Source organism: Acipenser ruthenus, chromosome 9, assembly GCF_902713425.1.
Source record: "Acipenser ruthenus chromosome 9, fAciRut3.2 maternal haplotype, whole genome shotgun sequence".
Lineage (NCBI taxonomy): Eukaryota > Metazoa > Chordata > Actinopteri > Acipenseriformes > Acipenseridae > Acipenser > Acipenser ruthenus.
Genome location: NC_081197.1, coordinates 46799651 through 46825070, shown reverse-complemented (window position 1 = coordinate 46825070; position 25420 = coordinate 46799651). Strand labels below are relative to the sequence as shown.

General features: G+C 38.3%; 1 protein-coding gene across 4 annotated transcripts in view; it reads right to left on the bottom strand.

Moving 5' to 3' along the window:
• Positions 1–25420, bottom strand: part of LOC117405284 (protein Shroom2-like) — a 78574-nt gene that overhangs the window by 16555 nt on the left and 36599 nt on the right. The window contains exons 1-6 of one of the 4 annotated variants that reach the window (XM_034008227.3): positions 20371–20447; positions 9611–9712; positions 8249–8266; positions 7230–7334; positions 3542–6155; positions 855–952 (exon numbers count right to left, since the gene is read on the bottom strand). In XM_034008227.3, the coding sequence (XP_033864118.3) occupies positions 855–952; positions 3542–6155; positions 7230–7334; positions 8249–8266; positions 9611–9712; positions 20371–20435 (3002 nt within the window). In that variant the 5' untranslated portion in view covers positions 20436–20447. Of the gene's footprint in view, positions 1–854; positions 953–3541; positions 6156–7229; positions 7335–8248; positions 8267–9610; positions 9713–20370; positions 20448–25420 lie in introns of those variants that run through there. The other 3 variants (XM_034008223.3, XM_034008225.3, XM_034008226.3) reach the window with 3 other exon arrangements.

Below are 25420 nucleotides of genomic sequence, written 5' to 3'. Positions count from 1 at the left end.
ACACTCCGGTCAAGAGTCCAGAGCCCTAACCACTACTCCATACTGCTGCCCTGGTAGACCCACCTGAGCATTATTGATACAGTGCCTTCCCTCTACGAGTTGTACCTACACTCTTTGGCCTAACACCACCAAATACTTTCTATATGAAAGACTGTTTTTACAGCTGGTTCTCAGCCATGTGATTGACGTGGATTACCCGGTTATAAATGACACAATTGTTCTGCACAAGCAAAACCAAAGTACAAGCGTAGGTGTATTATACTCCCACTGGCACCCACTGTTAGGAGATCTACTAATGAATGCAGTCATAAAAACCATGATCCACCTACTCAGTAATTCATCAGTATTAGACACACAAGCTATATGGCAAACTGAGCTGTAGTACAAAGTTCTCAGATAATATCAGAAGAAAATCCTTTTCGGACACCCAGCTTTTCTAAACCAAATGAACCAGCATCGCTGGGATTAAAACAGTCAAGCGAATTCACAAAATCTGCAATAACAATGCTAAACTATACTCTATTTTGGTTTAAAAACTGCAACTCTGTATTAGAAATATTAAAAACACAAGCAGTTACATTCGACTATCCGAAAATACAACTAACTAAATGCAACCCTGCAAGTGATACAAGCCTAATGAGAGAATACAATTAATTTATCTACTTATGAACTGTACCCAACAGATTCTTCTTAATGCATTATCTTATGCATAGAAACATAACTCTCATACTGTTGGAAATATGCATCATAAAATTCTTAAAGGGCTTAGACAAAGAATTGTAGATATCGATTTAAAAGTTGTTTCTGAAATGGCACACCATGCAAAAAAATACTTTCATATTCCGTTTCCTTACCTTGCTATAGAAATGTTGCAATCTGTGCTTTTAGCCCCAGGAAGTTTTTGGTCTGTTTGAAAATTTTCAGCTTTCTTCTTTGCTTGCACAACAACGTTCTGGGAAAAAAAAAAAGATTTGTCAACATAAGATAATCTATAACAGACCGAGAGCTTCAAACTGAAAGACCTTTTATTATGAAACCTCTTTCTTGAGGACTTGTTCTGCCTTGGCATAAAGAAAAATAAAATATGCAATGTAATACAATTCTTATTTAATTCAGCTTATCATGTGAGAAGTTGTATTTTGCAACTACACCTACTCCTTGTTCACTGGGTGTGTCAACATTTACGAATTTGGATTAATGACTAAACCTGAATGTTTTATTATTTTAATTAGTCACGTGGCCTGTCAATCTGGCTGGAATATTGTAAAATTTACAGTTTCCGTCTTGCAAGCTACAGACATGTACACAGTGCCTATAACAAGTATTCACCCCCCTTGGATGTTTTCACAGTTTGTTGTGTTACAGCCTGAAATCTTGATGCATTTAAACTGGATTTTTTCCTTTGATTTACACAACCTACTCAACACTTTCAATGTGTGAAAAAATGGGGGGGGGGGGGGGGTGAAAAAACAAATCAATTAAAAATAAAAACCTGAAAAGTCTTCATTAGATTAGTATTCACCCTGTCTGACACTCCTAAATAAGCTCAGGTGCAACCAATTGCCTTCAGAATTCACACAATAAGTTAAATGGAGTCCATCTGTGCAATAAAAGTGGTTCACATGATTTCAGATTAAATACACCTGTCTCTGTAAGGTCCCACAGTTGGGTAGTGCATTCAAAGCAAAGATACTACCATAAAGTCCAAGGTGCTTTCAAAACAACTCTGGGATAAAGTTGTGGAAAGGCACAGATCAGGGGAGGGGTATAAAAAGATTTCAAAAGGCATTGAATATCTCTTGGAGCACAGTCAAGTCGATCATTAAGAAGTGGAAAGGTATACGGCACCACCCAGAATCTGCTTAGAGCAGGCCGTCCTCCCAAACTGAGCAGCCGGGTTAGAAGGGCATTGGTCAGAGAAGCCAGCAAGAGGCCAATGATGACTCTGAAAGACCTACAGCGTTCCATGGCCGAGATGGAAGAAACTGTCCATGTGTCAACAATAGCTCAGGTACACAAATCTGGCCTGTATGGAAGAGTGGCAAGAAGGAAGCCATTTCTGAAAAAAGCCCATGTAAAATCCTGCTTAGAATTTGCAAAAAGGCATGTGAGAGACTCTGAAAAGATGTGGCAAAAGATTCTGTGGTCCGATGAAACAAAAATTGAACTATTTGGCCTAAATGCAAAGCGTTATGTCTGGCGCAAACCAAACACAGCACATCACCCAGGTAACACCATCCCTATTGTGAAGCATGGTGGTGGCAGCACCATGCTATGGGGATGCTTTTCATCGGCAGGGACTGGGAAGCTTGTCAGAGTAGAGGGCAAAATGGATGGAGCTAAATACAAGAAGAATGGGTGAATATTGCACGATCCAGGTGTGCAAACTTGGGAGAGACTTAACCCAAAAGACTCATAGCTGTAATTGTATAGACAAGTATGGACTCAGGGGGGTGAATACTTATCTAACCAAGACATTTCAGTTTTTTATTCATTAACTGTTGTTTCACAATAAAAATTCTCTTGCCTCTTCAAAGTGTTGAGTAGGTTGTGTAAATCAAAGGAAAAAAAAAACATTTAAATGCATCAAGATTTCAGGTTGTAACACAACAAACTGTGAAAATGTCCAAGGGGGGTGAATACTTACTATAGGCACTGTACCTTCAAGCGATAGGTTGTCTCCAAATAGATTTTCATATTTTAATAAAAAGGTCAGTTAAACCCAGTTTCCAATAACCTATTTGGACTATGAAGGAGGCACGCAGTGTCTTTCCACTGGCTTTTCTTTTAGGGCACTGTGCACTAGGTCGTGGCACTTGTGGGGACAGGAAATTTAGGTTTTCAATGCTGTATAAATTAATACAATTGGATTATAAAAATTCAGTACACAAACTAACCTGGCAGTATTTTAATTACAGTTTCATTTTGCATGATATACCGGTACAATAGTACACAACATTATTTCAGGATAGTGATATATGGTAGTGAAGGTCTAACTCCTCTATAGCGCTGCTCAGACAGTAGTACATTTATTTTTTATTTAGGATAATAATTACAACAATATGCTGCAAGAGACATACAGACTACAGCCAATTTTTACAGAGACTCATTGTAACATGTTTAAAACGTTAAAATTCAGATTCAAAATCAGGGATGGACAAGGCAACAGTGTTACTTCTGTTGATATTACAGATTTATATTAATTATATAGCCATTTGCATTTGGAGTTTACTGCTCTGTCGTTGCTGCTTTCGACAATACTTACAAAACAAATGTCATAAGTTTTATGGCTCTGCCTCGCAAGATATTATGTTCAACTTCTGAATTTAACCGAATCAGTCAGTACTTTGCAACAGAAAGATGCAAGTGGGAGCCTTTGTGACGTTTGTAATTGAAACTGTACAGTGTCCTGTTATCATAGGATAACATTATTTGGAATACCAATGAAAGCGAATAGCACAGAGATTCAGTTAAAAAGGACTACCGAAAGTAAATCGATAAAACGTCTTAAACGGATAGGAACATTTAAAAATCAGTTTACCTTTCCATAGAAATCTGCAGACGGAGATGACCTGGACCTTTCATGCACGTACTGAGGTCTACTATGCTCTTCGACCCCTGAATCCAGGATGTTGTCTGCAGAGTGGTACATTCCAGAGGTCTTTGCTTCTGATGGCTTCCTTTGCTCATTCCAGGTAGCCTCATACTCTGCAAAAGTACCTAACCGCTGCTGTTCCAGCATCATATATCTGTCCGAGTACTTTTTGTTTATATCCCTAAAGCTATCTTTATCCTCGTGAAGAGCTCCCAGAGAGCTTTCGTAGCCAAAGGAGGCAGCACGGGCTCTCCGCTCATACCAAGACTCCTCAGTCTCATTAGGGTGCAGTTTTCTGGAAGATCTGACCTCACTTTGTTCATCGAAGGAGCCCTGTTGGTTTGGCCTGTTTGCTGGTTTTAGGAATGCAGGCTTGCTGGTTGACTCAAAGAATTTGCGTCGATCTGCAAAAGTAGTGAACTTATCATTTTGGATATTGGAATGATGGTGGGTCTTGCCCACTCCCACCTCGTGCATCTTGTCTGGCTCAGAGTAGGACCTGACTTTCTGTTCAGCTGTGAACCGTTTCCTGCCACCAATGCGAGACTTGTGGGAAGCACCACCAGAAGCTGCAGGGATTTGTGGGGCCTCAGGGAAGCCAAGTTGGGGATTTACATCTTTATGTGGATGAGATGATGTCGCTGTGGGGTAACAGGGCAAAGTATCAGATGGGCTTGCTGGATGCTCAGGCAATACAGGCTCCAGATCCCGTCTCCTGAAAGATGTAGCCCCAAGAACTCTGGCCTGAGCTTCCTTCAGGTGATCCTTGTAAGTGTTGTTGAAGGAGCCATCTGAAGATGATGTGGACTTCTCAGCTGACTCCTCCTTCCAGCTTTCAGCTTCCTCTTCAACCTCGTTGGGACCCGTCAGGGTGGCGTCACTTTTGCTTTTCTGCAGCTTGGCTCTTCTCGTTTGAATTTCATTACGTAATGTTGTGGCATATCGGTCGCTCCGTCGCTGTTGTTTTGTGGCAAGGGGGTCTAAAGCATCCTGCCTGCGACTGTTTGGAGGCTCCATCTGTTTGGAGGCTAAATGTTTGCTCTCTTGAGCTAGGGAGTGCAACATTGGGGTTTTCTGTGGACAAATCTTGCCTTCATCTTCTGGCCACTGTGGCTCTTGGGTAAAGCCAATGTAATGAGATTCTAAACGATATCCATTGTTACTCTTTTGGCTTCCCCTTTCATCTACATTGGGTTTTACTAATGGCATCTCTTCCACAGATGCTGGAGACCTGTCATGACTGTCCTCCAGCCGATAATATCCATTGTTCTCCTGTGAGGTAGCACCACCAGGGTGAGGTAGCGGGTATTTTGGTTTCTGGACCTTTGTGGGTGCAGCAGAGTTTCTTTCACTTAGTCCCTGGGCTGACTCTGTCCCTGTGCTACCTTTCCAGTTTTCAACTTTCACCAGTGATGCCTGAGAGACCGACTGGGCTGGCTGCCTTGCTGTAACGCAGTAATATCTGCTATGCCCAACACTCTCCATATTTTGCTCTGTAGGAGGACTGGCCAAGGAAGCACTAGAGGTCCTGACTTGGGCCTGATTAGAGTACTGATTCAAGTTGTCAGTCGGTAACTCTTGCATGCTGCTATAATAGCTGCTAACACTCTGTTGCTTTGGTACTGCAGTAGATCGAGTGTGGGTATATAAAGTGCTTTCATCACTGTACTGCCGCTGGTGGTGGGCCACATATGCATTGGGAGGTTGGCCAATCTGTACATCTGTGCTTGACAAAGACTGTAACCGGTTAGCATTTAACTGGTTGTTATTGTAGCTGTCCATCGATAGGTAAGAAGAGGGAGAATCGTTCTTGGGAGGAGGGTTATAGCTCCTTCTTGCATCAGGTCCTCTTTCACTGACACGGATGAGCTTCTGCTGATAGTCTGCAGCTTCGATAGGTGGCCCGTCTGCAACCCTGGGTTGAGGTTTTTGAACGTTCTGGGGGGCAGATCTCTCCGAGTAAGGCGGGAGGAGACCTTTTTCATGAACTTTGGTAGCTGCAAAGCTATCGCTGCGGACCGGAGGCGGGGGAGGTGGCGGTGAGGGAGCTCTCTTCTTCTTTTCAGGGACGTGCCACACCGGGCCGAAGCTGAACTTCCCTGAGCTGGAGTGCCGTGATCCAGGCTGCTCTTCTGTCCTTGGGCTTTCTCTGCCCCCATTCCTAGCCGGCAGCTGCAGATATCCCTGCCTGTCATCCAATCTGCTGTTCTCATTCAGGCTCTGGCTGTGCCTCCTATTTCCATACCTTCCGGAGTCACACTGGCCCACTTTAAACAGCATGTTCTCAGTGGAAGCTGCGTTGCTCTTGGACAAAGTGTAGTCTGGGGTGCTGGAGGTGGTGGAGAAAGAGCTATAAGCCGAATCCCGCTTGCTGCTGCTGCCTCCACCGCTGCCTCCTCCCAGGTTGTCGATGCTGTTGTTGGTGGGAGAGAGTTGTCCATGCTGGCAGCTGTGGGAGGAATGGTCTAGGCTGTCCATGCTGCCCAGGGAGCTGAACTGATCGGAAACTCGCTGCAGGTTCGTCTGATCCCATGAGTTAGACAGGTCATGTGAAGACAAACTAGAAATAAAGAGAAAAAGGCATTTATTAAATGTATATTCATACTTCTACATTGTATTTACCAGGAATATGCAACAACATGGTATGTTCATTTTACATATATGCTTTCTATAATGCATTAGTTAGAGACTTTACAAGCTTAGCAAATTACTGTATGCCCACAAGCATACAATAACTTCTCTAATTCTTTTTTTTTTTTTTTTTTTTACATTTTTTTTTTGCACATCCCTGGTTTATAATATTTCTGAAGAACATAATTCCCTGGCAAGTGTTTGTGTGGATCTAAATATATTTTCTGTTTAAAAGGTTACTTTTGATATAATAAACCAAGAGTTTGTATGGTTGCAGTTCAATAAAGCAGAACGAAGGGAAGCCTAATAATAATTTCCTTGAGAGACACACATTCAAGAGGTTGCTTCATGAATTGTGCAACATAAATGCAGAAACCCGTCAAAGGATATTTTTGAGGAAGAATTATTGCTAATCATTTAGTATTGTATTTTTATAATCTGCTGCATACTGCTGTTCAGGCCGTTTTCATAAAGATGAACATTTAGAAAAGGGAAAAGAATTAACTTACATTTGAACATTAGCATTACATTTGAGCAAAGTGCAACAACAGAGCTCAGGTTGTACAACACAATCTTGGAACAACTGTGTTACGTCTTGACACTACATTTAACCAATCAGAGAGTAGAAGGGGCTGAAACATTAAAATGACTGCTAAAAAAATAACCGATTATTTACAAAGCAAAAATAGTGACAATGAACCATAAGAGGGACCACTGCGTAAAAAAAAGAAACACTCTGATAGTGGGTATGATGTTATGTGTCGGGGGGGGGGGGCTTTTTTACAGCAAGCAAAAGGGGTGGTATGATGTGCAAGCTCTGCCAGAAACACAAAAAAGGATCAGGGTGTAAATGGAGCAGTGTAGCCTGGGTATGAATTAGGGTGGATTATTAGTCATTACTCAATTTCTTATTATTCATATTCTTTGTCTTATTATAGGGGTTGTATTGTATGTGCTAACAGAATATCTATCTATTCATTTATTTTTAGCCGTGCAGATTCACCTTGCATCGTATCTGGTGGGCCAGACAGCAGGGGCAGCTTCGGATTGGCTCTCTGTGAACTTGGTGGAGTGCCAAGAGTGAGGCCGGCTCACAGGTTGATTTCTCCTGAAAAACAATAGAGAGCGATGTGTATCATTAGCAAAAGCAGAACATGCATTCAGAACATAACTTGCACACCAATTTGTTTCCCCCTTTGGAAACAACAAACCAAGAGGTTGTAAATACCCATATTAGCCCTACTGAAACCTTTTCAATCTCACCACTTGAACGTGCTACTTTCTATTATCCATACATTTTCAAATACTGTAAAGAATGTGCTTCTCCTGGGAAGTCACCTATTAATTGCAAGCAGGAGAATTTAAATTTTTGTTTTCAAGTTTGTAGTTTAAAAAAAAAAAGGGTGGGGGGTTGGGGGGAGTGTGTGTCTCTCTGATCTTCCCTGGCGAGATGAGATGACCTGCACACAATCGTGGATCTGTTATATGTAAAGTTCCTATTCAAATATTAGCCTACTGTAGTCCATGCAATTATGCTGGAAAAAGGTAGGGTTTACTGTGTCAACAGTCTGTTCAGTGTCAATTAGTCAGTTGTAAAAAAAAAAAAAAGACATATACAAATGTTATATAACAGCAAGAATTGAAGCTAACATACAGTAAAACAGTACAGAACAAGACATAATAAATAATGGTGCATCTGACTGCAAGTGAAAGCCCACCAAATATACAGAACCCAGGACGATGCATTAAAAAAATATCACTCGTGGTAATAACCTGTGTGCAGCAGATTTTGTACTGAAGTTTATTAAAACACATTTTTTATTGTACACAGAGAAAATGAAACCTGCCTGTCAAGGCCTCTTCAGAAGTTTGGGCTGGGCAAAATATAATTTAAACAGCTCATTACAGTGCTTTCCAGGATAGTGTGTACATTTGAAGCAACAGGACTACTGGTACTGGAACTGTAAGTTACACTTCAGTATTATTATTATTTGAAATACATTTCATAAATACAAAACATACCCTTTGAAGCGAGTCTTTCTGTTGTGCATGTTTCAGAAAGATGAAAGAAAACATTAACATAAACACTTGAAATAATAAATTCATACAACACTAATGGCACTTTAACACTGTTTTTATAAGTGCCCTTTAATCACAGTAGGAGTGTTTGACAGTAAAACTATCAAAAGAGTGAAGAGCTACTGTACAGCATGTGTCCACTAATCAGGAAGCTCCATTAGATGCAGTAGAACATTCAAATAAAAAGTTTTGCTTTAAAAAATAAATAAATAAACAAATCATTATTGAAAGGTAAAAACATCTGTAATGTAAAAAGAGATGTTTTAAATAGCAATAAAAGACATTGTTAACCAGGTTCAAATTGCAATAAAACCCTGTCAACCAGATAGAAATGCTCATTTACATATCCAAGGAGGAAACATGGGCTGTGAGCAATATTTAGCTTTACCTGTTCTAAGCTTTCTTCACAGTTATTACACTGCAAGATACACGGACAAGTTAGGCAAAAGTCTAGGAACACTTCTGTTTATTTTATAGAACTGTTAAGACAATCCTGCAGAACATCCAGGGTCCAGTTTTGAAGCATTCAAATAGCTTTTTTTAATGGCAATAAATATAAAATTAGTAATGAATAACTTGTGTTGTAGTTACTGATAACTTAAATGGTTGTTTTGAGTTGTTAAATATTCCTTTCAGAAAAAAAATGGGGCAAACACTCACTTCAAAATAAAGCCCTCAGTGACAAAGCGGCATTACAGCTGTGAACCATTTCTGTCCCATCATACTCAGTTGGAGCCAGAAAATATGATCGGATTGCATACAAAGTGAATGCTTTTTCTGAGGTTCGGTAGACCAGAAGAGTGACTGCGTGGGAGAGATGACCTTAAAACCACGTGGGTTAGGAGCTTACAGTAATGCTTGGAAAGGTCAGAGCAGTGCTGAGCCATACCAACAGCTGCACGACTGTAATCTTATTATTATTTTTTTCTTTTTTTTGCCATATAGTATAGAAAAGTGCACTATTGTTGGCAATACATTTTACAAAAAAAAACAAAAACACACATTATAAAAAAAAAAAACCTTTCCACTGTAAATGCATTTCTGAAAATACTGGTGGAAATGTAACCATTTAGTTTTCAATCTGAAAAAAAAAATGATTAATTAAATACATTGAATACTAAGCACTACAGCACAAGATGAGGACACATTGTTCTACCACAAAGCACAAAAGAATTGGAATGAGGGGTAATGTGATATAGCAATAGGGCACACTAAAGAACATTTTGTAGGGTTACTGCGCATGATCTGAGGAAGGGCAGGGAAGGAGCAGATGATGTTGCCTAGAAGTGTACTTTTGTACCGTACCTCATGGAACTCCTCAAAATCTTCGTAAGAAAGCTCCTGGCCACGTGAACGTCAGTTTCTGATGGCATTTTCTGTGCTACAATATCCACCATTTTCATCTTCCTGGGTAACAGGGAGGAGGGAGGAACAACTGATTTCAATGAAGTCTGGAAATTGGGGTTTTAACTACTGTAGAAAGAGCTACTGTATGGAAGCTCAACACAAATTCCAACAAAAGTTCAACTGCTTTAAAATTAGGATGGACTGGACATAGTATATCAATTTGCTAAACTTATTACAACATAGGAATTGCGAAGAGACATTGTAGTCTGTTCTTAAAGATGAGAGGCGATCCTTAGTGCAGGAGTAAAATACATACTTGCCAAGCTGTCCATTTGTTGCAGCAGGCACACCAATTCCTCATCATCCATCTATCCATCCATTATCTGTAACCGCTTAATCCTATAGAGGGTCGCGGTGAGCCACAGCCTAACCCAGCAGAGATAGGGCGCAAGGTGGGACTACACCCTGGACAGGACGCCAGTCCATTGCAGAAATTCCTCATTATATACACTTTCATTCTTGGAAAACATTGATCATTTTTTAATTTAAAAAATTCATAGCAAATTAGCAAGGACCCAAATCCTTGTGTGTGTTATGGTGTTGTCATACTGTATCCAGCTATGGCAGAGCCAGTCTGTTCTATTTAACTGTAAAAGCTGTTTCCTGTAATTTTTTTTTATAACATTTGGAAATAAGTCAGTCATTCTAAAAACACGCTACAACCTCCTACTGCTGAAAGCAGTAACAGGAGCATGCCGATACTGGCATAGCGGCAAGTGTGTTTCAAGGAGGTTTCTTGTGCCCTTTCAGTTAAAGTTACATTTGGTCATTTGACCCCAATGAGTTTTGTTTTTGTGTAGAATTGAATAGGATTGAGACACTGCAGCTTTAAAAGTGTGTGCATGTGAAAGCTCTGTGTGGTACTGTATGCAATATTTGTTTTTATTAATACCTACTGTAATCCTAACACCTATAAACTGAACTGATGCAGATGACAGTGCACAAACTCTACTGTTGTAAAAAGGGAAGCCGTTACAAATAAGAGAAACACTACAGAAAAAAGTAGCATACTTTATGTGTAATACTTTCCCATTTAAGAACAACTCAAATTGCAGCAGACACAATTTAGACTTTATTGTACTTAAAGTTTAGAAATAAAACAAGACAGACAGAAAAATCAGACAGAAAGACGGTTATTTGCTTAAGGGTAAAGTGGAAAGCGCTGGCCAGACCCCCTGTGCATTGCTCTCGCCATTTTACTACAGGTGGTTACTGTAACAATGTACAATACATTACATCCATTTGCACAACGTTCCTACGAAAACAAATTTTGTCTAGTCATTGTACGTGTTGAAATGAACTCTTTGTTATTAATGCTAACAAACTGTAAAAAGGACATACTGTAGCCTAAACAAAATACCAAAGAAAAACTGCCAGGGAACTAAGCAAAACTCAATAAATTAAACTATTTATTTACCCTAAATGTATGTATTTCTGTGTCAGGTGGACACTGTTTTGTAGGATGATTAGGTTCTTGCACACACACACACAATACAACACCCTAACCTCCATGCTAATCCATTCCCAGCACTAAGAGTTTAAACCGTATTGTTTTACAAGCATTGCTAAGTGTTGCAGACTTGGCCTTCATTACCAGATTAGCTGTACCAATGCACTGCCTTTTGGCATCTACGGTAGCAATTTCTTAATACAAAGCACTGAAACCAGGCTGGAAGTAAAATAATTATCCGAAACATGTTGGCTCCAAAACTAAACCCTAACAATGAAAGTAAGATCTTACAGCATTAGCCGGAACTAAATGCAAGTTTCAGCTTTCCAATTTAGAATTCAGTATGCATTAAAAACTGTACTGGAGTTGTTTATTTGATTGTAAAAGTATAGACTTACTGTAGAGTGAATAAAATACTGGAATTTGCTCTCATTACATAGTAACAGACCACTGGCCTTCTGTGTGCTTTTAGATGATGTGGACTCATAAAACCTGATACTTTAACTGTCATCAATAACAATTTATCCACCACACAGGACTAATAAGTTTCCTCAGTTTTGAAGTTTATGATCCACTGGCCTCTTCACAGTAGCTAATAAACAGACTGCATAGCATAGTGGGGGTGTCCATATTGCAGCACCTTGAGACCCCTTTCTCCTTCACAAGCTAGTACAGGGGTGTCAATTCCTATCGCCCGACGCCCAGGACAACAAGATTTGTGTGAGGGGAAACAAGTTTTACCTTTATACTTTGCCTGTCGGCCAAGTATTTTTTAAAATATATGTTTTCTTTATTTGATTTCATGAAACAAAAATGATTCTTGATTGTGTTCATTGTTTAATAAAAAGCAAAATCCTACAAGTTATATTCTACTTTTTTTGTCTGTGTTTTGTGCGACGGGGAGAGGGCAAGTAGATTTTGAAGAAGTTTTTCTAGCATTTTGTTCCTTGGACAAGAAGTTTTAATATGCATAGGGAGTTTGCAAGTCAGTTTGCAGTATTCTGAAAATGGATGGAATATTAGTATGAACGGCATGTGAATGAAGCAAGTCTGTGCTATTCCTTGAGACCTGAACTCCAAGGTCTTGCTAACATGACTGTAATAGAACGGCATATGGGGATCCTAAAGATGAAGCAAAGTACAAGACCAATTATTGAGGATTGATGGGAAAGCTAACTATACTATACTCTAGATATTTTCTGTAGAGATACGTTCAGTGAATAAGCTTCCCAATTCATGCAAATTCTCTAAATGCAGCCCGCAAGCCTCACGTTGGGATGACAATTGATATGCAAATGACTATTTTTATTACCAGTATCGTCAGGACTACAGCTGTGTTGCCTCAGATATCCATAACCACTGAATCAATCACTTGTGAAGTTGGGAAAGGAAAAAGCCAACTGCTTATTACTTTGTTATATGTGAGCTTTTAAAACAATTACAAACTTGACGAACTTTATTTGTACAATAAAACTAAATATTAATAAAGGTTACTTTACTTGTGTACAACTACATGATTATGCAGCACTACTTTTTATATTTACTACAGGATTTATTTTACAAAAATAAAATATGGCCCATTACTGATCAAGATTTAAAATAATCCTTAAATTATTGTGCAAACTCAATATTTGAATCTAGAGACGCCACTTCTACAGCAGCGAAGAACTGAACTACTTCCAATCAAAGCAGCTTTTTTGAGAGAAGAGATTAGAGAAATGGTGTTCAAAGCTTAAAGAAAGAAGACCAGTTAAAGATGAAAAGTTTCATCTGACAAACACACACGACAATGCACAAAGACAAGCCAAAGGAAGAAGTCAAACACAGTAGCGGGAAGAAACACAGTTGGAGGCTCAGAGGAACCCTCACAATAAATAAAAAGCAATACTTACCAGACTCCAGAGAATAACTTATCATAACTAGAGCAAAAAAATAGAACAATCCTTTGTAGAGTACAAGCAGTACCTCACTAAAAAATGGAACACTACAGTATGGGGTCACAAACCATAAAAAAGTAGGTTGAAACCTTTCTTCGCTGTGCTCCAGTGCACTTCAGTGCAGGCTAAGCATTCCTCAGACACTTCAAAAGATAGGCAGGCACAATGGGAGCTCTACAAACAAGCAGACTTTGAGGTTTGACATCAGGGCTGCAGCACACTTGTTTCTTCCACAATAATAATAATAATAATAATAATAATAATAATAATAATAATAATAATAATAATAATATTAATGAAAAAGATGGCGATTCCAAAAGCAAGCCACATGCACTAGTGGTCAATGGACTTATCTAACTCACTACATTAATCCTCCTTCTCAAACAAAAAAGGAGGGGAGGTATTGTCACTCTCCCACCCCCTAGCCCTCCTGAAGGTAATCCAGCAGCTAGTCTCCCCTGATTGGTTGACAACCCATAAACGAATGAAGCGAAAATGCAGGGTTTGCTGTTCATACGCTCCTATTGCATATAGCAGTCTTGGGCTGTCCAGCACCTCATGCTCTTTCTCCTATAACTATGGCAACACGTTTACTCAATTAGCAGGTAGGCTTCACAAACATCCCTCCTTCTACAAAGCTGTTTAGCCAGGAAAGGTTTCTTCCACCCAGCTTTTAATGCACAATATTACAAACAGAGGCACACATTGGCATTCTTGATATCAGCAGGTTAAAGCTGAATTGGTGTTGTACTGTATACAGTATATAGCTGAAGAACATAGGTGGAAGAGTGCCACATGTGGATTTGAATGACGAGAAGCTTTAGGCACATACTTATACTTTCGCATATTTGAAAAAACTGACAGAATGCAGAATTTGCAGTACATTTTTTTTTTTTTTAAACCAACAGATTCTGAACCTAAAAACAGCATATTGTACAATATGTTTGTGGCAATGTGCCCCGCCCGTGTGCATTTGTGTGTTATGTGTTGCGTGTGTAAATGTTGGTGTATAGTCATTGGTACACGGGCTATAAACTGGTCTGTGTTTCACGTGCAAGTTAAAATTGTATAATTATATTTAGGCACGGGATTGCACTTCACGGCATTTAAAGTATGTAATAATATGTAAGCACGGGGTTGCACAGAATTAATTCACGTGCTGGGATTCAAGTGAATAATTAATTAGTAATTGAATCCCAGCACAACAGTATATATAGATGCACGTTTCTTTCACTCGGGGTTGGGTGTTCGGTGAGTGGAGAACGGGACTGGAGACGGAGGTAAAGAGAATAAGAATAAGAATAAGAATAAGAATAGTAAAAATAGTGTTTTCACTCACCGTGTTTGTTCGTTTGTCTGTGCATCCACCGTTTGTGTGTTAGTACGTTTTGTTTGTCCTTTTATTTTGGCCTCAAGTGCCGTGTCCTGTTTTGTGTTAAAACCTTTTATTTTCTGTGCTGTTTATTAAATGCTGAGCGAAACCATTCGCTCAGCTCCACCAAACCACACCTCTCTGTCTGTTTATTTCCTGCTTCTGGTCTGACGCCACCCACTCCGGCCGTCTTTGTGACAATGTTTTAGCACAGTATGCAAACCAGGTCACCAGGTTTGTTTTTTTTTGTTTTGTTTTGTTTTTTAATACCACAGGCCTACAAGTTATTAGATTACTGTACAGTCGTGTTATCTCACAACATCTTCGTGTCATCTGTAAAAAAACAGCAGGCATCATTGTTGGTTTGTACACCAAATTGTCTTGGAAACGGATAGGAACATGTTTGTCATTCTTTATCCATATTAAATCAGTGGCTCTACTCCTGTCGCGAGAACTTAGAAAACAGAGGAATGTCTTTGTATTCTGTGATTCTGACTTGGAGTTCAAAAGGTCAAAGTTTTCCCCCAATCCTTATTTGTATGTATAGTTCACCTTTGTCAAAATGACCTTCATCACCTACTTTGTGATATAAGGAGTGTGAAGAACATACAGAATACAAAAATTGCCTGCAATATGTTTCTACAGTCTATTTGTACCATGACTTGCAAAATACTTTAATAGTACAATATTTGAGCCTTGTTGGAACTGTATTGATATCCCTATCCAGTTCCAACAAGTAGTGACAGTGCAATCAATTCTTAGGATCGCCAATGAAAAAAAATTCTGAACCACTCTAGTAATCCTCCCTCCCGACACCCTTAAATACTGAATCAGTGTGGGACAGAGACATCTGTGTTCATCTCCTTGTTCAAATGAGGGCTCAGTGAAGCCAGCCTCACACCTGCCACGCACGTTCCTGAAATACCAAATATAAATGCTGCATGTTTGTAATTATTCTTTATACAAGCTCCCCCAATTCAAGCTGCTCATTTACATTCAAATCATACCCACCAAACCTTTATTAATCTGTAATTTTGTTCCAGGCACTCTAGTAGCTGCCTTGCTAGATGCACTATTTTACTGAGCTTGTTCAGATCGTGTTGCCAAACTATTGACTACTAAAACAATATCATAAAGGAATGGTTCCAAGATTAACACATTTAACTGAAGGCTGATCCATCTTAGTATTACAATAGTTCAAGTGCTCAAGTGGATCAATACTAAACAGTAACACTTGTACTAATCAAACAATGAATACTCTAATCTCTTTGTCATGGTCTCTAAAACATTTTTGTAGATATGTGCTTCAGGTAATTAGAAACACAGTACAGAGGTACCAGACCAACAGTTTTGCATGTTTATCATTTCCTGAGCAAACTGACACTGCATCAGTCAAGACATCAATCGGTTTTTGCTTGTCGTATTCCTTAACAGTTGCAACTGACAATTAGGCGATGTCACTAACCTCTGTTAAACTTTGATAATGTGTTCCCCTGACCTTTAGAGTTGTTGCTGTTTCCATATATTTTTCTACTAAGCAGAAATGGCTGGAGGTTATTCAGATTGTTAACAGACTACAGTAGTTCAGGGTTTATTAATCTGTGGCTCAGCAGATGACCTTTGAGCAGATTTTTGTTAAATACCGTGCGATGTGGAAGGTTGTTTTCAGCAAGAGCTTCAGTTACTCAAAGCGAGGTCCAAAATACTTATTGTGGCATCAGACTTTGTTCCTTTCCATTATGCAATCCATTGCTTATGTTGCGCCTTTAAAATGGTAGAGAAATCATTGAAACTCTTAAAATCAAGCTGTACATAGCTGGTTTACATCAGCAGTTTCCAAACACCAGCCTTGTTGTTCGACCTTGTGATGTGTGGGTATAGTGCTTTGCTGCCTGTGAGAATATAGCAAAACTCTGAAATGTAACTTCTTGTTATCTGGGTTTCTTCTGACATTGGTGAAGTGAAGAAGAAACGCAGATGTTAACTATTAATGTGCTTTGTCTCACACCATGCATCATACTAGAGAAATAAGAGCAAATTTGGTAAAGGAAATTACTTAAGCTAGCTATACATCTGTGCTGTACGAAGTAACCACTAAGCTCAGCTCAGAAACTAACATCTACACTGATGGCAGCTCAGAAAACAAACACCTCTGGTGCCATGAAAGTTGGGCTCAGAAGAAAACAACACCTACACTGATGCCAGCTCAGAACACCATCAACTGAGACTTTGCTCCCGTTTGCATTTTAATTCCTGAATAAACTATTTTTGATTGACTTTATCTGAAGAAGACTGATTGACCATTTTTGAGAAGAAATCAAACCTCTTACATTTGGCGAGCCGAGCCAGGCGCATTTGAAGTCCAACCAAGGGATCCTGGAGAGGACCACATTCGAGACAGGATGCTGAAGTGACTTATACCAGTTTCTTAAAACATTGTGAGTATATTGGTTAATTAGCATTAACACTATAGCCTGGTGTATGGGGCACATGTAAGGAGTTCCTATTTGTTGTGTTAACATCCCTTGCGAATAGCGAACATTACGTTCCAGAAATCTTTATTGCTGTCGATTGTTCAGGTTATGTACTTGTTTGTGACATTTGACACATGAAATAATATGCTGTGGTATCTGGGTACACTGCATTGCTCAACTTGTGTATTTGTGCAGCATTTGACATATGAAATACTACTCTGCAGAATCTTGGTAATGAGATTAGGTAGCACTGAAACTGTAAATTGTATTGGTCCCACTGGGCATCTCAGCACCAGAAATTAGAAATGGTTTGACTTGACTTTCTTAATACAGTGTCTGTAATCCACACAGAGGCAATTTGAATATAAGCCTTAACTAAACAACATTCAACATGTTGTTATGAATCTTGCTCTTCTTGGTAAACAGCTGACAAATGAGCTCTGAAAGACAATGCAAGCGCAGCAGGTGGATGCAGGATCTGTCGACATCATACAATCAAGTAATGTTTAACAAAACTGCATATGGCAATTAATAAATGCCCTCCTGCTTCCCAAACACAAGGAAAGCACACTCAAAAGACTTTGAAAGCAACATAGGCCTAATGTTAACAGACAGGTCTATGAATTCACTGTGGAGTATTTTTGTGGCAGGAGAAAACAAATATTTACTCAGAAACAACTAGGATGCAGGACTGCTGGCCTATTATTTTTTCTTTTACCTGACAGGCAATTTCAGTCAGGATGAACCATTTTTATCTCTGCTGTCCAACAATAGCAAATAACTGCCAGCTTTACAAACAGAAATGTTTAGCATTCATCAGTCTGTGAATGTGGGTGACATGCAAACAATAGAAGCAGCAGTCGTAATTATAGACAGGGCTTATCGAAGCCCATCCAGGGAGAACCCCCCGAACCCCCCGAACCCCCACCCCCCTTCTTAGTTATTATTGGCTAACGTCACAGCATTAATTCAGGATGACTGAGCTGATGAAATGAGACAGACTTTGGCACTCACACAAATTCTTGACAAGCCATTCGAACGGACTATGCCAGCCACCCAGAGGACCTGCTGAATGAACATTTACGTTGTCAAAAGTGCCTTCATAGTGTAGCTAGCCAACTGCAGAATTTCTCTCTCATTATTAGCAAAGCTTGGCAATACATCCTTTACTGTTTTTCTTATCAGGTAAATTTAAGCCAAAATTAAGCAAAATTAAGCCTAAACTGGCATAAACTGGTGTAACTATGTCCATCTTTCGCTGAAACGTTGAAATACTTACACAATAGTTAGTATAGTTCCGTCTCAGTTACACATATGCAACTGAGATGGATTTACCAATGAGCAGGAGGATGATGGGAAATGTAGTTCTGAGAGGTCCATGCGGGTACATGGGAAGCCATCTTGAGGCAGGGAATGCAATTTAATAGTTTAAAAAAGTGGTCAAAACATAAATAAATAAATAAATAAATAAATAAATAAATAAAAACAATACAAACACATTATGTAAACAGTTGTAGCAACACATGGGAACATGTAAGACAATAAAATAAAAAGGTCCTATGTACCCTTTAAGGAAACATTGGTCTTGTACATGTTTCTTGGTCAAAGGCTATGAATGGAAAAACACTTTCATTCCATGTTAATTATACAAACTCATCACAGTGCATTTCAAAAACTCAGATCATGTACTGTAACTGCCACTGAATAAACAAAACAGACAGATATTTTAAAGCAACCCGAGGGAGCACGCATACTGTATACTGTACTCTAGCATCTGGAAAAAAGATGACAAAGACTTCACTAAAATTCCAATCCAGCTAACGCTAAATTCAGTAATGAACAGGATCAACCTTCTTCAGTAAGATAGATTTAGGCCCACTGAAAAACCTCAGTATGCTTTAAATATAACTGTATAAAAACGTGTTTTAACTCTTAAGTTTGCACTTTCTTGACACCAAACAGAGTTCTCACACCAGTGTTGCAATGGGATACCTCCTAAATTCAGAAGAACTTCCAGTTGCCAGCATCTCCTAGGACTTGACAAATCAAGTTCTTCCTCTGCCAAATCAGTGCCTTAAGTAGGATTTAATAATGCAAAGAACACAATCAAAGATAATAAACCAAGAATAATGTTTAAATATTGCAAACCATTGTGCCCATATGGGATCACTAAATGTGAAATGATTGTATGAAAACAAACCCAACCAATTGGTAGCTTCCAGGACTGTTGTGTTAGAACCCGAGTAACTTAAAGGAATGCAGATCAAAAGAATGAGGGTTTCTGGGGTCGCATGCAAAGTGCTACCGATTTAATCTGATGCAGCTGTGGGGACTGCTAGAGTAAAAAGGCAAAATGACTTAAACAGGTTATTAATAACCAACCTCACATCGTGGAGATGCTTATCAACTAACTAAAATTCTGGCAGTAACCTGCTGGCAATTGCCTTTGACTGGGGTTATCCTGACAGAATGCCCTAGCATTCCTTTCAGTGTTTCACTCTTACTCTAAACATATTATTATATAGATTGACTTGCGATAAACTTTGGGTTATCTACCCATAACATTAAAAAAACAAAAATATTGTTTGTTTACTTACATTTCAGAATCATGGCAAGTTGCAACTGCCAATGCTCTATGCCAAAGAAGGTTTTGAGGCCTTGCATAAAATGTATGAGCCCTCGGTAAATGTAGCATTTAACATGTTTACAGTACAGTATTTACATTTCCAGCCTAGTACAGCAGGCCAGCGAGGCCTTTGTATGTAATGTGTGGCGATTTAACAAGACCTGTCATGGCAACCGGTTCTGCAAGTGCAATTAACTTCGTTTGGTAGTCTGTTCAGATGAAAATGCAGAATCACATATGCTGTAGTGAAACCTCAGAGCTTCTCAAAAAAAAAAAAAAAAAAATGTACTTCTCACTACAATCATCTAATTTGACCAGCAAACAAGCTGGTGGACGAGGTTTTTTTAAGAACAAGAGAGTATATTATAGTGGATGGTACACACAAATAAAAATGTTTTTAGTCAGCGAGTTACCTGCAGGACTCTACAATGACGATGGACAACACAAACAGAATGTTTACTGTACGTACCCAAACTTATCTACAGATTATTTACAATTAAACATGTATTGAATTGTGTTGACTCTGTATTTTCCAATATGAATACAGTCATTAGCAAATAATTTCCACCAGTATTAGGAAAAGGTACGGTATACCTTTAAATGAAGAAAACAAAATCTGAAATGTTTTCTACACAGCTAATACATTGTGAGAATGAGATATACCAGATAATAATGACCCCCCCCCCCTCCCCCCCACGAAAAAACAAAGTATTTTGATGAGCTTACAAAGAACAAAAAACATACTAGCCTCATCACCAAGCACTAAATCACTTAAAACAACGTATCTGTGTGTACATACCACTTCTGTTGTCTAATATAGACTAGGGTGTTTCTGTTCTCAAATCCAGACTTCTCTTTCATCATCAATATGGCTGCAATATCATCTGTTCTAATGAAAGCTGCAAGTTCACCTAGGCAATGGAATGATCCACATCCTGAAACCTGGGGGGGGGGGGGGGGGGGTATTTTAATTTGAATGAAATCTATGTGAATCCACAAAGATGCAGCAGCAGCAGCAGCACTCAGTAACTAATTTAGCTTGATACAAAGCAGTTTTGTTCCCCTACTAAATTGATTTGTGCTGCCATGGTAGAATATGTTGAATGGCAATTGGTCATGATAATAATCGTGAGCACTGCTTGACTTCCAGATTTTTTTCCAGGGTTTATCCTCTTCCTGACTAATCTGAATCCATGGCGAGTCTTTACTGTCCTTCTTAACTGGATTTATCTGCATTCTAGTTGCTAGAGGAAGCGGTACAGATTGATTTGCACACAGCTCGCAAAAATAAAATAGTGTATTGACACAATTTAGTCCATAAATTATTGTTTTGTGCAAAGTTAGATTTAATTTCAAAATAATTATGATGATTCAATATATTTTAAATGTACTTTATCAGAAGGTACAACTACAATACAAGTTTTCATCAAAATGTCTGTAGTATGTCTATTTAAGTGCTGACATTTGCCCTAAATCATATTGTATTATAATTTTAATTTATGTCGAAAAATAGATTAGGTGTCCCACTTTTCGTTCATTTTGAAAATATTTTTGACTCTGTTGTCACAAGGACCTGCTTGACTGAAGCAGTTGAAATTCAGGTTCTGTGTTTGGGTTGAAACATGTGGCCCTGTAATAATCATGTTTATTATTAATAATAATAATAATAATAATAATAATAATAATAATAATAATAATAATAATAATAATAAATACATACATCAATAAAAATAAATAAATACATACATACATACATACATTATCTATGGTAACTATGTTTGTCTCCTAAAGTTGTTTCTATTATTTTTTTCCAGCCATTGACTCTGCTGAATATCATAATCTGATACTGAACAACAAACCTCGAATAATTCAATTTTGTTACCGGTCTAGCCATCAAATTCTACTCTGGACTGATGACAGTTTATTCATTTAAAGCATATGTGCTGAAAACCACTAATACTATAGTTCCTCAATAAATTGTTTACCCAAAATACTAACCCAGTTAAAGAATACAAAAATATTTTTTGGAAAATCTGTTGTTTGTCTTACATTGTGTTTCTGTTCATTGTTCTGAGAAACTGGTATTTACTTTGATTAGTCTCATCATTGACTGCTTCTTCTCTGTGGTGGCCCTGAAGGCATGGCAACACCTAATGCTCAAATATCCTTTGAGTTGAGATGACAATCATGGATTTGGACAATGCAAGCCATGGCCTTACTATGTATTGTATTACTATTGTATTTTGATTGCTAACACAAAGCTAGCCAACAATCTCAATTTCAAATATTTTTGATGAGTTTAAATGTTGTGTATATGTTAACATATCGTGTGCACAAAAGTAGGGAACATATACGCCTGGCCATTGTCCATTACCTCCCAAGTAAAATGATAGCAAGACAAGTTCCAAACCAGCTTTAGTGGTACTCAGTAGAGAAGAATCAAATCATTTTCACTGCCCATTTGCACCATATTTTTCTCCCAAATTACAATGTATTTGTTTTGTAAAACTGCATTAAATTTAAAACAGGAATAATAATCTATGTATTTAAACATTGGTAGACAATGCACTTGACCACCAGCAATGACAAAATAATTTAAACAACACTTATGATAAAAGCTTCTGTAACAATGGGCCCTATTCTAAAAACTTTAAGGATTGTTTTTAAGGAATGTTTGGTGAAGGACAGTTTTTTTTTTTTTCTCTAAACCTTGTTCAACTGCTTTAGAGATGGTATATTAGCTTCTTTTCATTTTTCAAAGCACTGTTTTAACAACCTAAAAGAATGTTTACCGAAAGTCGTCAAAAAGTCTTTAAACATTCTTTAAAAACAGTTCTTCACTAAGTTTCTTCTGTTGTCTTTTTTTTCCACATTTGTTTGGATTTCTAGTCATTATAATATTATGTGAGTACATAGCAGTTTCTATACTGTACGGCCGTGGATTTAACAGTTATTGTAAAACTAATTTATATTTCGGAGTTACTTTTACCCATGTAAAAAAAAAAAAAAAAAACACATCATGGCCTCTCAAAGTGATGGTTTTATACGTGTACTTTTCTAAACTGTTTGAGTCTGTACTATTCTCTAAATAACTATTCAATAAATGCATCTTCCTCCATATTCCTCAATGATTTGGGAAAAGATTAACTCTGCTGTGGACCAGGTTTGTGACAGGTGGACACTCCTGTCCAAGTAACAGAGCAGCTTGATTTATATTTCAGACAGTGAGGATCCCCCTCTAGTGGCTAATAAGAGTTATTGCAGGTAACCACAGATACAGAATTTCCAGCACTGTTAACATGCACTTTAAATTTACAGCACAAGACAAAACGCAGTTTGTTAAAACCCATACACAAATGGTTTACTCTGAAATGCATACTGGCTGAAGGGGTATAAATAAATGTCTAACTATGTAATACTGAAGGAGTATTACAGGTGTGGTTCTGTAAACGTATATTTGAATAAGCACATTATCTGTTGCTAGATTTACATGCACGGAGAACAGATCCCTTTACAATCAATACTTTAATTAGTCAAGAAGCACAATGAAACATGCAAAAAACAACAAAATACCAGACAACATTCTGGCAACTTTTTAAGCAACTTGTTGCCTGGGACATTTTCAAACAATTTTAACATTGTTACTCAAACTGAGATAGTTTAGATAGTGTGTATTGAACTGTTCAAATGACAAATAGGTCTTAACATGTCATCAATAACAAGTTGCTTCATAACTTGTGAGAAAGTTGCCAAGAAGCCACCTGGTGTTACATGTTACACAGTTAAATGCACAAATGATTCTGGGCTTTTTTTTTTTTTTTTTTTACTGCTTTTATGTTCTAAAACAACATTCTTCTGGGAATATTACTGAATATAAAATGATAATTAGCTGTTTGATCTTTTTTTTTTTTTTTTAAGCGCTCGTGAGCTGTAAGCTACAGTTTATTTACTTGTGACTAACCGTGCCAGCAGAACTTATTCTGCAGGGTACATCGATGCTCAACTAAACTGCCAATGCGAGGACTGTTTAACAAACAAACTTGGTCACCGCCCCTTCTCAGAAGTAATGACTGCAACGTGTCATTTTAGCAGGCAGATCCACAGCAACACCAGCCTGGTTTGCATACCATCTCCCTCACAGCACAGCAGAATAAACACAAATTAGAAAGCAGCTTGTATTCTGATCCACTGTAACCAAATTCCAGCATATTCCCAGCTCACAGACAGAAACACAATGCAGATCTACTGTACCGGGTACGATCAATCATTCATTCTTCCCCTCCTACCAGTTACATAGTAAAACAGGACTTCATTAACTGAGCATGCTGAAATCAGATCTTTCCAAGAGACTCACCTCTGACCTGGGACACAAAGCAATGACTTTAACCATACATTATTACATACAACTGAAAAAATATATCAAAAGGAGAAGCTAGGTGGTACAGAGAGTTGATACACTAGCCTTTCATATGACTCCTAATAGTTAAACAGATTTTTAAATTTGTGCCACACTAACTGTGACAATATGGAGAACAGTCGAGAGTTGGACTGTGAGTACACTAGGAAAAGAGACTTCTGGATTGGATAACTGAGGTGTGAGTGCAGCCTTATTTCTTACAAGTACATATAGAGGATTTGTGTCACACTTGGAAAAACGCAATACCATTTTATCAGCATGGGAAAAGACCAAATTAAACAGAAAAAAACAAACAAACAAAACACAAAAGAAACCAGAACAAACATTCAAATAATTACATTTATTTTGCTCTTACCACCTCCCAACCACTAGATGGCCCCAGTTATTGTCTTGTACAGCACTGTAATGTATTCAAGCAGTTTCCTTCACAAATAAAATATATTAATATGCTATATTTTTTTAGAACTGAAATGTGTACTTATGTATGTTAGAGCAATTGATCACAAAAAATGACATAAAATTAGCAAGATCAGGGACTAGAAAACAGCTGATTAAAATCTGCCACTTAATTTACCAGGCCTCACAGTAATGGTTCCAAAATATACAGCACCACTTCTCTTACCCGTTTTGCACCAGAAAACATGAAGATTAAGTCTCAAAGGTGGAATGTGTGGTTTCCAATAAAGCCTGTGAACTCATGAAATCATTGTTTATAGATGGAGGCCTGTGTCCTGTTACAATGATAAAATGCGGAGCTGCGTGTGTGCAGGAATGCAAGACTCCTTATCAATCAATGAACGAGACAGAGAGAAGAGAGGCAACAACACATGGGAAAATGTAACTCAAAGTTTTAATGTTTTCTAGATGGTAGCATGTGGACTGAGGGAGCCAGTGGCAGGCCACCTATCTAAAATGCGGGTAAATACCTAATGAGATGGCTCCCAGTTTACTGCATTTTCTTTTAATCAGTATGCAATGCTACTGCAACCCTATGCCTCAATACTGAAAGGTACAGAACTCTGTCGGCTGTACAGTTTGTTTACATCAAACAAAGGTAGCTTCAGCTGCAGTTATTTTTGCTTTGTTTTGGCCAAAGCTACCCAATTTAATGTGTAATAAGAACACAAAAACACATTTTCAGCTAACTTGTGAAGCAATCTTACTTCAGTGCAGCTCTGCCAGGCTCTGGTAGTTTGGAAGACCCGAGACGCAGCTCAGATTCCAGCCAAACTCAATGCTCTTCACCAGCTGTGTAAACACCCAATGGAAAAACCACAAGAACATTATATTTACTGCTCTGTAAGAAAATGCTGGCCACTTACAGCCACTTTACGATACCTTTCCCCTCTGTGCTGTTGTTTTAAACTCCAGCTATTCCAAGACAAACCTGTCAGCAAAGTCCATCACAAGTAGATTTCTAAACCAAAGCAAA